Below are 14523 nucleotides of genomic sequence, written 5' to 3' on the forward strand. Positions count from 1 at the left end.
TATTTATGGATATCAAACAAAGCACACAAGTTAACATGAAATTCTAAAAATACTTACTACTGTCTTTCATCCACCACTGCCTCCTGAAAGACCCTGGGTCTGAGTCTTAGCCAGTCCATGGAGACCTTGACTGCTGGAAGAGGATAGGCATTGTAGGACTCCTCCTGAGACTCATTCTGTAGAGGACACTTGCACAGGATGCCAAGAAAAGACACTTGAAAAAAAAATGTATTCAAAAAGCATAAGAAATATGAAACTGTGCCAGTTCAAATTAAAATATTATGTGCCTTCTACTATATTCTGTTTAACACTTGAGTATCTTACAGCTTCTTTCTAAAAAGACACTTTCTTTCCCATATTAAAAATGTTATAGTTACAACTTGATGAGGGGGTATCAGCAGATAAAAGGATAGAACTTGGGGTTGAAAGTTATTATGAAGTCCTGATTCAGTGTAAGAAATACACTATGCTTTTTTATGTCACTGTGCTTTGCTACATCGATGAAATGCCTAAGATGATGTTTTTCAAAAAAGATGGCACATGTTAAGTAATTCAATACTCACTAAAGAGGGCCAGCAACTGTGTCCAACATAGCTGCTCATCTTGGCTATAACTGTGCTGCTCGGTTTCATTGCTAAAGTCACGAAGGTGATGAAGTTGAAACAGGTTAATGACAGTGACATGAACTAACTGCTGAGAGTTGAAAGCTTTTTGGAATAGCAGCCTCTGTAAAAGAAGACAGACGTACTGCATATATTATCAAGAACAGGAACCATCTTTGACACAAGAATTAAACTGGTAGTCTGCATTTAGAACCACCATGTGTAATAGAATTACAGATGAGTAAATGGTTCTGCCCTCAATCCCAGTATTTTGACTGGGTCTAATTATTTCCCAAACTGACTTTTTGTCTTGAAAGGAATTAATCTAGACACCACAGAGTTGTTTGAATTGTTTATCAACAAACTTTTTTCTCCTAGGAAACTATATATTTTTAAATATGACCTGACAAAAGTCTTTGAGTGTTCATCCATAAATTTATACAACTTAATCCTTTAGAAATTGTTTTATACAAGACGTATACATATTAAAATATTAAGTTGGGACCAATGACTAGAAAGCAACAGACTCAAAAAATAATTTTTTGAACTCCCAGTACATAAAGCATGACTTCCCAGATTTGTCATAAAATTTACTCTTTCAAAGGCTTGATACATTAAAACTTATTTTATAAACAAGGCATAGCAAGTACATATTCTGGAACACAGGGTAAATGGCATACTGAAACAACATTAGGATGTATTATAGGTACTTCTACAAATTATCAACTGGTATTTTCCCCTCTTAGAGAAGTACATGCGTGATCATCAAATTTCATTTACCTTCTAATAACTGTGTTCACAGTGATCTGTTAACCAGCACTATAAACAACCACCCAGATGCTCTCAGTTGGTGTCTCAATGGAATTACCCTTCTACTTTAATATCTGCAATTGTTTTAGATTACCTGCAGGCAAAAATACTTTTCTAACAGAAGTTCCTAGTTTCATCCTACACTTTAGCCATAGCCAGTCTTCCTCTATGCCCAGGGGAAATTTTTGCAGAGAGCAGGGATTCATTATCACTAGCATTATGGTGGAAAACAGATAATCCTTACTTACAGTTCTACCAGCAGTGACAGGAGATCCTACCATGTCAGAAACTTACAGCTGTCTCTGCCCAGACTACTCTGAGATTTTTGTTTTTATTTACATAAAGAACCTGAAATAGCCATAGTAAGCTCTATGATTCTAAGAGGGAAGTCTTTTACATTATCATTGGAGAATACAATTCCATTCTACATGAACTCTTTCTATCACACTGTCAGTCTTCTTGCAATCTATTTCATTGTATATGTCTAGAATGATTAGCCCTTTTCCAAAGACATCAAGCATTAATCTTTCCTCAAAATTTCCTGAAATCCTGTCTCTTCTCTAGAATTTTCCCACAAAATTTCTCCTTCAGTTTCTACAACTAACCTTCTAAATCAGCTGGCGTTTATTCAAATAATACTGGCATAAAATGAGAATATGTAGTTGTATTTCTCAAAAAGCAGTTTCTTATAAGCACAATATGGTAATGTATTTCCTGTATCTATAAATCCGCTGGCATTAATTTTAGAAGGCAATATCCTACTGAAGAGGGTCACAGCCCATTAAAGAATTTTCTAGCGTATGCACATAAGTATTAATGAATATGAATACACCCTAGTACTAACAAATGATAATATAAGTTCATGAAGGTCCAGACTTTGTCATGTTTTCCCCTATATCTCTAAAAGCCTAGAAAAGTGCATGGTACATAGCGGGTACTTAATAAACACTTAGTAAATGAACAACCTATCCATTCAGAAATAAGGTTGAAGTTATTCAGTTGTAATTTCCTAAAATTTAGATTATATTGTAGAGAGTCTTCCAAGGAATAAAGTCAGATTAGAACTGATAAGATTTTTGCTACTCAAACTTTCAACTACAGTTGAGAAATATACTGAACTAAATACCATTAACAAACAGCCCACATTTAACTTACAGAAAATGTATTACATCTCAATTCCCAGATCCCAGGCCTTAAATCCCTTAGTGGACCTCAACTTGGTAAACATTTCTGCTTAGTAGCTAAAGGTTGTTAGAAACACTGAAGTATACATGTTGATGATACTAATTATCTACATATGCTTTAGAAATACTTTGGAAATTTTACTCCACTATGTTAAAATTTCACTCCAGCAATGTTCTAGTTCAACACTGGGTAAGCTTTCAAATAGATCTGCCTCATACTATGTTTTATGTTTAACTTTAGAGTGCTGGAATGATACTTCAAAGTATATTTTAGAAACTGCCCACCCACACTTACCAGAACTTCACATACAGAAATATATATGTGAAGAGAGTGTTAGTGTTTGAGGTTGAACCAAATGCAAAACTTACTAGGTTTTTAGACTAGAATAACTTAGTTAGTGAAGATCTCATTAAGGTAGGGACCACCCACCACCACCAATTTAGAGAGTATTTCACAGAACCAGAGCTGGAAGCAATCTCAAGAAGTTTTCTAGTCCAATCCCCTATTTAGTAGGACTGCACTTAAATAATCCAAGAAAGATGGCTGTCAATCTGACTGTTAAGCTCTCCAAAATGGAGAATCCACAACATCCCACGGTCAGCCCCCTGTAGATTTCAACTTAAAATTTAAGATTTTAGTTTTGACTTCAGGAAGGATACAGGTATGTTCTTTTCAAATAATCCTTCACATGTCGGAATTCTTACTATGAAAACTATTTAGACTTGTTTGTTCTTTTCCAGGCTGAACAGCCTAGGACATGACAAAGTTAGCTGTTCCTTTCACACACCCAACCTTATAAATCATATGTCACAGGCTAAGTATATTTTAAAACAAAACAAAGTATTGCTATTTATAATTATCTATTATAATATCTTGCACATAGAAAGTATCAACCAAAAAACGATTACCTGTAAAAACTATTTCGCATTGACTATTTTTGGCTAAGTTACACCTTAACTGTCCAAGTTCTACAATCTCTTAAAATGCCTGACTTATAAAGAACTTACAGAAATACTATGAAGCAGTTATACACAATTACCCAAGTATATAGATACCTAGAAATAACCAAGAGATACAAAATGTTCTTTGAAATTGTCATTTACTGTTTAACACAGTGCCTAAAACAATGACCGATGAGTAGTCAAATATTTATTGAATACATGAGCTGAAAAAAAGGTAATACTTTTGACTTTCTCCTTATTTTATGCATTATACATTTAAACTGCTAATATCTTAACATACTAATAAAAGATCATTTTCACATATATAAATAGAATGAAGGTTAATGTTATCTCTTCAAATTAGTAAAATATATCCCTGTTAAATGAAACTCTCATTCCTTTCATTCAAACTACCACAATCCTGATGAATGCAAGCACAATAAAAATAATGAACTTGGTTTGGAGAATGCCAATATCTATAAAGCAGGTAACATAATCATATCTAAGAATACACAAACCATCAAAAGTAGTAGTAGTTTCAAAACTGAGGAGTTATTTATTTTTTTCCACTTTGATAATTTTTGTCAAATGGCAACTACTCAAGTGAAAACACTGCTATATTATATTTGTTTATACAGACTGTACCTCAGTTTAAATTGAAGGGATGATAAATGCAAAGATTTCACATACTTTGAATATAATTTTTACCAATAGTTCACACAGTTAAGTAACTACAAAAACTGGGAGTCAGTTTCCTCCAAATGTTATGCTTCCTGATTTAGACAAGACAAAAATTCTCTATTTCTGAAATCTAACCTTAAACTGTTCTTCCAATTTCTCTCGAAGAGGGCTCAACTTTTCCAAGCTCTTACTCAGGTACACATGACCGTGGAATTTAATAAAGGCCTTGATGAAGTCAGAAACACCCCACTTGGTTTTCACCTCATCTCGGCTGAAATGAAAGAAAAAAATTCCATGAATCATAAGCAGCAAATTGGCTACAACTGTTTAAGAAGGCACTGGCTTGCTAAATACTTGATACACAAAAGAGCTGTATTTGACTGATTTTTCAACTGCAACACACTCAAGATGAGTCAGTATTAACAGCCTGTGTACTCTTTTACTGGGACTGAATCAGATATTGATTGGATGAAATTCAGTGACTATACACAAATTATGAAAAATCTATATGTTTAGAAATAAGAGAAGCATAGGCCGTTATTTTCTGTAAACCAAATTATGAGGAATTAAGGCTCCAGGTTACAAAGTCCTCTTGGAAAGAGAAAAACAAACAAACAAACAACCCTACCTTTCCAGTGCTTTAGAAAGTGCTTTTTGCAGATTAGTGGAGGCAGCTGGGAAAGGGAACTTCACAGCAATGCTTCTGCAGTAGTAGAAAATTGTGGTCAGATGGTCTCCTTTGGAAGAAGCTAAGATAGCCAACTGATTATAAGGCTGACCTACAGGAGAAAGTTAAGATTCTGGAGTAACCCCAAGAGTGACAAAGTCTTGCTATAAGAATACATGATCAGTGTTTAAATACTCAAACAATGGGGAGTATTTTTATAAGGTAAATATGACTGCCTCATTGCAAACCAGCGTAAGGTCCAACAGCACACTTCAGCGACAGTACACACTATCATATACAGGTTAAACAGTCAATATTAGGGTAGAGAGCAGCTTCAGAAAGGGCTAGATTGTAAATAATTTCAGTTTTGTAGGCCAAAGGTTCTCTATCACAACCACTCAACTCTGCCACTGTAGTGTGAAAGCAGCCATAAACAAATATGAAACAAGTAGTGTGGTCAGACTACCATCCCTGCTTTAGACTCTTTCTAGAATCTAAAGGAATTTCAACGTCTTAGTAAGAATGATTTAAATAATTAAATATCTGCTGTAATTTCTGTAACTCAAGAACTACTGCTAATGCCTAGTTTGGGGCCATTAAAAGATTATCTTTTAGGTAATAGATTGTTTTTCTGGGGGGAGGGGAATGGTGGTATCTAAAGAAATAATTATTCTATAAGCAATTAAGGAAGCCAGAGTTGTAGAAACAATATCAGATTACATTAAGAGATTCTATCTATATTGCTTTACTGACAATAATAAATAAAATAAATAATAAAAGTCATCTTACTTGTAAAAAAATTCATTTTAGTTTACATGGAATGTACAGTTAAATGGAAAAACATGACAATAACAAAACTCATTTATTGCTTTCATAAAACTTCAAAGATGAGCCCTGAGTTATCTGCCACATTGTTATAAAGAACAAAGTGTCACGGTCAATCTCAGGTTGACAGGTCCACTCACCATTGGAGGGGACAAGCTGAGCTGCATGCCTATAGTAGGACTCTGCCTGGCTGGTCTGGTTTCTGTATCGAGCTAAGAAGAAGAAGAAAATTAGTTTTAAAAAACCCAAAAAACAAACAGTAGGGTAGTATTTCCAAAACAGCTATAGTTTTAAGTTCTAAAGATAATAAAGACATTAAAGTTAATTTAAAATTAAAGACAAAATACTTTAAAACAAATTAACTATAGGATTATGTGTGAAGTGTCCATCAGCCTTCCTTATTTGGGACATTCAGCATGTAACCAATTTTAAAGCTTACCTAGACCCCATTTTCAGGTCCTCCAGTGTCATGCATCACCAGCTCCCACTATGGACTATGCTGGTGACCTGGAGCCGGCCCACAAGAAGGGGTGAGTTATATGGCACTTAAAAACAAAACAAAACAAAATACACTATACAATATGATCTGAAAAATATGTATTTTTCAATATTTTATAAAGTGATTTTGAAAAATGTCTCATTCCTATCGCAATATTAAATATGTGTGTGCAAAGATTATATTTAAAGCAAAACAACCTAAACACAGTATCAATGAATCTCCCTGTCAAACTCACTGCTTACTCTGATGTGACCTCCTCATGGAACCGCTGACTTACAATATTAAGAAATCTAAAATTTCAAACTTAAAAGCAGTAATGTTCTCCATTCTTTGGTATTTGAGGACAAGCAAAACATAATCCTATAGTTAATTTGTTTTACAACCTTTCTAGGTCACCTTAAAGGAACGAACAAGAATAAATAAGTTATATAATATTCCCAGATAAAATGCAAATAATAGAAATACAAATTAAACTTTAAAAAGGAAGCAAAATTAAAAATCAACTTTTAGTCCATTGGTAAGAAAGAAAGAAGGCAATTTCGCTTCAGGAGTAATTTATAAACCTCATTTATTCCAAAAGAGTACATTTAATTTAGAAATTATGGCACCACTTTGAAAAATTAAGCTTTGATTATGTTTTTGCTGTTTATTATTTGCCTATATAAATTACATAAAGTTGGAATAAAATTTAAATCTTAATATGAAAGTTACTTTCTTCACGATGCTCTGCCAATCCCAAAAATATTGAGAAATTTTAAGTTCCTTAGAATACATTTTATAGTTTCTTCTTATGACAATCTAAACTGTGTGTGTATGCTCCGCTTAAAGGAAAACAGTTTCTTTCTATGACTATTCCAAAGAAAAGGAGGAACATATTAGCAATTCCTTCACAGCAAAGGCTCACCAATGTCTCCAAGGTGGACGAGGCAGTGCTGGCAGATATAGGAACAGGAGCTAGACTGTGGCTTCACTATGGCGCTGGTATGCGTCTGTTTATTGCTGATAATTCCCAATTGGGAAGACTTCACACGGCATGGTAAATCTACATTAAATACTGTACACAGTTCTTGTAATAACTAAAAGAAAAACAAACAAAATTTAGTAGTAAGTCACAAGTGCTCTAAAAGTAAAGTTTATAAACTGTAAGATGTGTACCTAGTACCACATACTGCTGAAATCTGAACAAAAACTGCATGAAAATTATATGGTAATCTTTCGGGCCTGGCACAGGGGCTCACGCCTATAATCCCAGCACTTTAGGAGGCCAAGGCGGGCGGATCACTTGAGGTCAGGAGTTTGAGACCAGCCTGGCCAACATGATGAAACCCCGTCTCTACTAAAAATACAAAAAAAATCAGCCGGGAGTGGTGGTGAGCACCTGTAGTCTCAGCTACAAGGGAGGCTGAGGCACAAGAATCGCTTGAACCCAGGAGGCGGAGGTTGCAGTGAGCCGAGATCACGCCACTGCACTCCAGCCTGGGTGAGAGAGCAAGACTGTCTCCAAAAAAAAAAAAAAATATATATATATATAATACGTTAATCTTTCATAGGATAACTAGTATCATTCATTATAAATCATACCTTTTGAATTCTCAAGTATTACAGCAGTCTAGGATGTGCATACAGCAGCATTTTAAAAAAAGATTATTTAACTGGATAGGATTTTCAGACACAATTTTCAGACACACTAAGCAAGCAAAGAAAGCTACTACTCTCAGAAACCCAAAAATTATTAAATATTGGTTACAAATTTGACTTAAATGTAAGCCAATGTATTTGTCAGACTTTAGGTATTTCTTGCAATTTATTTTCTTAAGCTATATGCCAATTCACATGTCTTTGCATATACAACGAATCTCACCGTAGTGTACACCTTTACTGTATCACCCATTCCTACCTCCTCTCTTCTCTGTTCTTAAAGTATGAGGGGCTCTTCTTCCTAGTCAGAGCTAACTCTTCTGCCTATGTGTGCCTATTGCTACATTCTTTTCTGGTTCCTGTCTGTCTCCCACCTCTCCATTCTTTCATCTACTGTCAACTTTTCATGCTTCTTTCCTATGGCCTACACACACCACGTCTCCCACAGAAAAAAACAAGAACAAAAAACAAAACAGAGCTAAAACACTCTCCTCTTGACTTTATAGCAACCTTTTAATGTCTCTCCTTCTTCTCAACCAAATGCCTTCAAAGGAGTCCACACTTTTCATATCTGTTTTCTCAATTTCTATTTACTCCTTAATCCATTATCATCTGGCTTCCACACAACCCCTCTCCCTCCCCTCACCCAACCATCCATTACCACTCTACTGAAACTACTATCAGACAATTGGTTACCTAATAGCCAAATATAATGGATATTTTTCAGACATCATCTTATTGGACCTCTTTGCTGCACTTAAAACATCTGATCTTATGGTTGATTACTGAGCTGTTCTAGTTCTCTGTCATCTCTCCAATCACTCCTTTCCAGTCTCCTTCATAGAAAGGCTTTTCTCCTCTCACTTTGCTTGCCAAGGGCTTATTTCTTGCCCCGCACACAGTTCTTCACACTGTGAAGAATATTTACTTCACAGTTATTCAAATATTTACTTACAAATATAGTCATTCAAATATTATTATATTCATCCAAGTATGTGCTAGTATATCAGACACCCAGTAAACAAGAAAGATACAAAGACAAGTAAGAAAACATGTTTCCTTCATGAGCTTGTAGCTAAATGGGCAAGTCAGGTACAAAAAGAGAAGTAGAGGGGAGAGAGGGAGGGAGAGGGAAAAGGGAAAGGAGAGAAGGACAGACAACATGACACACAATATAACCAACAGAATATTCTACATTTATAATGTAACTTATTTCCCTAGGTTATCTGATAAATTTGTCTCACTTTATCCTTGTGATAAACTAGTAGCAACACAGTATACATAGATATAAAGCTCAATTTTTTTCAGATGAGGATGTGAAGGCAGAAATAATCAAGCGACTGGACTAAGGTTATAGAATTAGAAATATTTTGATTCTATCACCACTCTTTCTAGCATGTACAGAATTCAAAATACAAAATAAGACACCCTAAGGGCTCAACTCAGAAGGATCTGAATCATGCCACCTTTTTCCTAAGATAAAAATCACCTCCATAACTAAATATAAATTCTGCGCACCCTTTCTCACTGGGCATGGAAATTATTTACTCCATCTTTACTTGTATATTTGTAATGGCCAAGAAATTCACTAACATAAAATTGGGTAAACAAGGCCAGGCATGGTAGCTCATGCCTGTAATCCCAACACTTTGGGAGGTCAAGGCGGAAGGATCACTTGAGGTCAGGAGTTCAAGACCAGCCTGGGCAGCAAAGCAAGAATCTGTCTCTACAAAATAAACAAATGAATGAATATAAAAATGAAAATAAAGTGAAACAAAAAATTAGCCACGTGTAGTGGCATGCAGTGCTATAGTCCCCATACTTTGGAAGGGTGAGGCGGGAGGCTCACTTAAGCCCCAGAGTTCCAGGCCGCAGTGAGCTATGATATACACTGCACTCCAGCCTGGGTGACAGAGAGAGACCCCGTCTTAAAAAATGAATAAATAAAATAAAATAAAATACAATGAATACATAAAAAAACAGGGTAAATAAGTTAATGTCCTGAACGGGATGGGTTAAGAAATAGAAAAAGCACAAGGCACAGGGCAGGAACAAAAAATATATATATATATAAATATATATATACCTACATATATATTATGAAAAAAACAAAAAAACAAAAGTGGATAACTAAGAAACATGAGAGGGTTAAAGAACTGACTTCAATAGGTAATGAAAAAACAGACTGGAAAACTAGGCAAGGCTGCACATCTAGCAAAAACAAAAAAGAAAGATCACAAAAAATAAATAAAATTATGGTTGGAACATCATGTAGAATGTCTTGTAATAAAATTTCTGCCTGAGCCCAAGAGTTTAAGTGGTGATATCAGACAGAAAAGCTCCTACTGGCTCAAAGATTCTGAGAAAGAGAGCTCTAGTTGGTTTAGAGGCAGTAACAAGATGGAACTAAAGAAGAGAAAAGGATGTTTCATAAATTGAACAAAACAATGTCCTACCTTCATATAGGTTGACCCTGATGTACATTACTTTGTAGTAGTTTCCTCAGTCTGATAAGAACTTAGTTACTTCATTATACAGAAGTATTGACTGGGAGATATTCCTAAGGCTGTAGCTGAATATTAATGTCTCTAGTTCTTCCCAAATTATAATCATGGAACTATAAAACTGGAAAATGAACCTATAAGCATTTGTCAACTCTCTTTTTTACAATCAGAAAGCTAAGCACCACAGAGGTAGTGACTTGTCCAAATAGTCACAATTAGCCCTAGAGCAGTACTAGAACAGTTTCTGGGTTCCTATTTATCAATTTTTACACTATCTCTTGTCTCCTCAGCTCTTTATTCCATGCCAAGAATGAAAGATTGATTATGAAGGTATAGAACATTACCTTTTAAACTAATACAGAAACTCAGTGATTATACTTTCTTTTTGGTTCCTATTTTCTTAGAATAAAGGCTACCGTTCTGTTCTTTGATGTTTAAAAACAACCTACAGCAGAATGGTATGTCTTTACTTTGACCAGGAATTTGGTTCTGCTTTAAGCCCCATGCTTTAACTGGTTAACAAAATGGTAGCTAAGAAGTTAAAACTAAACCAGCCTGGGTAACATAGTGAGACTCCATTCTACAAAAAATTTAAAAAAGTAGCTGGTATGAGCCTGTAGTCCTAGGTATTTGGGAGGCTGAGGTGGGGAAGGATCACTTGAGCCAAGGAGTCTGAGGCTTCAGTGAGCTATGATTAAGCACTGTACTCAGCCAAAATGATAGAGTGAGCGCCTGTCTTTAAAAAAAAAAAAAAAAAAAAAAAACTAAAAAACTATCTTCACAGAAAATGTTACTGTGGATAACCAAGTACTAGTCTCTTCTCAATCCACTCTAATCAGGTTTCTATCCCCAACACTGCTGAAGTTACATTTCATCAATACAAAGACACCATAAATTATAAGATGAACCATCATCTTATATAATATTGAGAAAAAACCACAAGTTATATGGTCACTTGTCATCTGTTATAAACTTATCTCTATTTCAGATATGTTAAAATATGAAAAAAAAAAGTTTCAGAAATGAAGAAATATGGTATTCATTAAGTTCACCAATGACTTTCATGTTGTCAAACCTAATTGGTCACTTTAAATCTTACTTTAATTCTCAGCAGCACTCAACGGGGCTGATGACTCCCTTCCTTATTCAGATGTTTTTCTCTTGGCTTCCAAGGCACCTTCTCTCTCTCATTTTCTTGATTGCAATGGTGGCTCCTCCTGTGCTAAATCTGTTACCATCTGACTAAGTCAGGGTTCTTCACTATAATCATAAAATTTTTATGATTTTATGATGTTTCCACTGGGCTCCAATCTTGTTTATTCAATTGCTTATTTCAAATCTCTACTTAGATGTCAAACAGGCATCTACTTTAACAGGGAAAAAGCTACTTTCCCCCTAGTGTTTCCCATCTCAGTAAATGGTACAACCATTCGACTAGGTGCTCACACTGATAACTGTATTTGCTTTGACTCCTCCTTTACTCTGATTCCAGAAATTCAATCCAATCCATCTAATCCAAGTATGGCCAATAGGAATTAATAGAGTTAACTTCCATAGCTGATCCCTTTATCCAGGGTTATCGTTTAAAAATGCAAATCTGATCATGTTCTTCCTTTGCTTACTTTCCAACTCCAATGACTTGCAACTCCTTCTTTTTTTTTTTTTTTTTTTGAGACAAGGTCTCACTCTGTCACCCAGGCAGGTGGCGCAAATATGGCTCACTGCAACCTCAACCTCCTGGGCTCAAGTGATCCTCCTGCCTCAGCTTCCTAGAGTAGCTGGTACTACAGGTGTGTGCCACCGTGCCTGGTTGATTTTTAGATTCTTTGTAGAATAGGGTCTCACCATGTTACCCAGGCTGGTCTCAAGTGATCCTCCCATCTCAGCTTCCCAAAGTGTCAGGATTACAGGAATGAGCCACCATGCCTGGCCTGCAACTACACTTAAAATTAAAATTCAAAACTCATCTTAGCTTATAAGGCCATATAACAATCTGGAATTTGTCTACTTTCTCAATCTGGTGCTAAATATGCACTGCATGTAATCAAGAAAGATTTGTGGAACATTATTGTTAGTAACACCATTATCCGTTTCAATTATTGATTAAAGACAATATAAAAATGCAAGTGAGGCCAGGTGCAGTGGCTCACGCCTGTAATCCCAGCACTTAGGGGAGGCAGAGGTGGGTGGATCACCTGAGGTCAGAAGTTTGAGACCAGCCTGGCCAACATGGCGAAAGTCCATCTCTACTAAAAATACAAAAATTAGCTGGATGTGATGGTGCACACTGTCATCCCAGCTATTCAGGAGGCTGAGGCAGAAGAATCGCTTGAACCCAGGAGGCGGAGGTTGCAGTGAGCGCCACTGCACTCCAGTGGCAGAGATTGCGCCACTGCACTCCAGCCTCCAGCCTGGGCAACAGAGCAAGACTCTGTCTTAAAAAAAAAAAAAAAAAAAAAAAAAGCAAGTGAAAAATTCTATTAATATTGTTAACTGATATCATAATGTGAAAATAAAGACATTTATTGATGCTTATTCTACAATTATAATTGCTCAATCACTGCCTGTGGAATGCAGTCGGGGAGAATCAATGCTTATTATAAAAAATTTTTTAAAAATTTCAGAGAGTATCCATATTTTCCCTTCAAAAAACAATTTTTGAGACATTTAAATGATTTTATTATTCCCTTGCTTATAAAATGTTTTTACAAATACCATACTCCCTCAATAAAAATGATGATTCTTTCTTTACTTCCTTACAGATCTGTTTTGATTTACCAATTTCTAGTTAAACCCTTGGGAATGTATCACATGTATGTCATGTAACGAAAAAAGATTAAGAATCATTTTTCAAGATGACAAACCAATCTGTATAATGGCTATTACAAAAATGTACTGCAGAAGGTAGATGCCTTCCCCCTCCCCCCAACAGAGCCAGCTGCACCACCTCCTTCCTACTCCCCCCTACTTTAGTCATGTTCCCAGTTCTAGCTTCTATTCATGGGGGAAGGAAACGAGATTTGAATCAGAAACAAAACTAAGGTTTTAAAACTGAATTATGCTTCAAAAATGGAAAGCAACCAGAATGTTATAGAATCTGTCCAAGAAATGATGGGAATCTGGGAATCCAACAGAGCATAGTTGAAAGCAGTGATTGAAAAAAAAGTTACCATTTTCATTAATATCCCACTGAACTGAGACTACTCAATTAACATGTAGAATCAAATTATATATATATAATTTTATATGATTTTCACTTAACAACAAAACAATCTTTTCATAAAGATTGTTATAAAATCTTGATAAATATCAACCTGTAATCGTTTTGTGTTTCCATTCTACAGTTATGCCATAATTTAACTATTATTCTCTTGTAGAACACTGGTGTTGTTTCCAAATGTTAAGATTTGAATTATAGTATCTATTTGTTTCCTTAAATGTGATTATTTCCCTCATTATTAAATATGCACTGATCTATGGACAAAGGAAAAGGTATTGCAAAAAAAAAAAAAAATCCTGGTAACTTCTGTACTTCAAACAACTCTAAATAAAATGAAAGGACAACAGAAGAAACTAGTGAAAAATGTTATAAATGATGACCTTTTGGGAAAACGACAAAATGGTGTCAACAGTATTTCAACTTTCACTTTAAACTTTCTAATGATTTCAATTTGAACAACTGGTCCTCAGGAAATAATACAGTATTAGAGAAAATGCTTTATACACAAAAATGCTAAACTGTTAACAAGGAAAAGCTTACATTATGTTTATAAAACAGATACAAAAATGGATATATAGTGTGGTCTTAAATATGCAAAAAAGTATAGAAACTCAAGAAGAGTATATATTAAAGTGGTAATTTATCCAGAATGGGAGGATTAATGAACTTTTTGGGACTTTGTATAATTCACAAATTTCTTGAAATTGGTATGCATTATTTTTACAATCAGAAAAGAAAACAAATATACTTACTAATGTATCCATCTTTTCATTTAGTCTAGATATTTCTTTGAAGGTAAAGATTCTGTCTAATTTACCTCCATATCCTCAGCATCTAGTATCGTGCCTTACAAATAGTAGCCTTTTGACAGCTACTTGTAAAATGAATTAATCTTTAACATCTGCTTTAAGGACCAATCCCTCTCTCGAGAAGCATTCCCCAAAAAGTATC

The 14523-nt window shown here is 35.1% G+C and overlaps 1 protein-coding gene across 36 annotated transcripts in view; it reads right to left on the bottom strand.

Moving 5' to 3' along the window:
• SMG7 (SMG7 nonsense mediated mRNA decay factor) overlaps positions 1 to 14523 on the bottom strand; it is an 82831-nt gene that overhangs the window by 20324 nt on the left and 47984 nt on the right. For all 36 annotated transcript variants that reach the window (XM_024350512.3, XM_016933922.4, XM_024350509.3 and 33 more), the window contains 6 exons: positions 7115 to 7286; positions 5852 to 5923; positions 4848 to 4998; positions 4355 to 4490; positions 564 to 726; positions 58 to 214 (listed from right to left, as the gene is read on the bottom strand). In XM_024350512.3, the coding sequence (XP_024206280.1) occupies positions 58 to 214; positions 564 to 726; positions 4355 to 4490; positions 4848 to 4998; positions 5852 to 5923; positions 7115 to 7286 (851 nt within the window). The remainder of the gene's footprint in view (positions 1 to 57; positions 215 to 563; positions 727 to 4354; positions 4491 to 4847; positions 4999 to 5851; positions 5924 to 7114; positions 7287 to 14523) is intronic.

The sequence above is a fragment of the Pan troglodytes genome, chromosome 1 (genome assembly GCF_028858775.2).
Source record: "Pan troglodytes isolate AG18354 chromosome 1, NHGRI_mPanTro3-v2.0_pri, whole genome shotgun sequence".
Lineage (NCBI taxonomy): Eukaryota > Metazoa > Chordata > Mammalia > Primates > Hominidae > Pan > Pan troglodytes.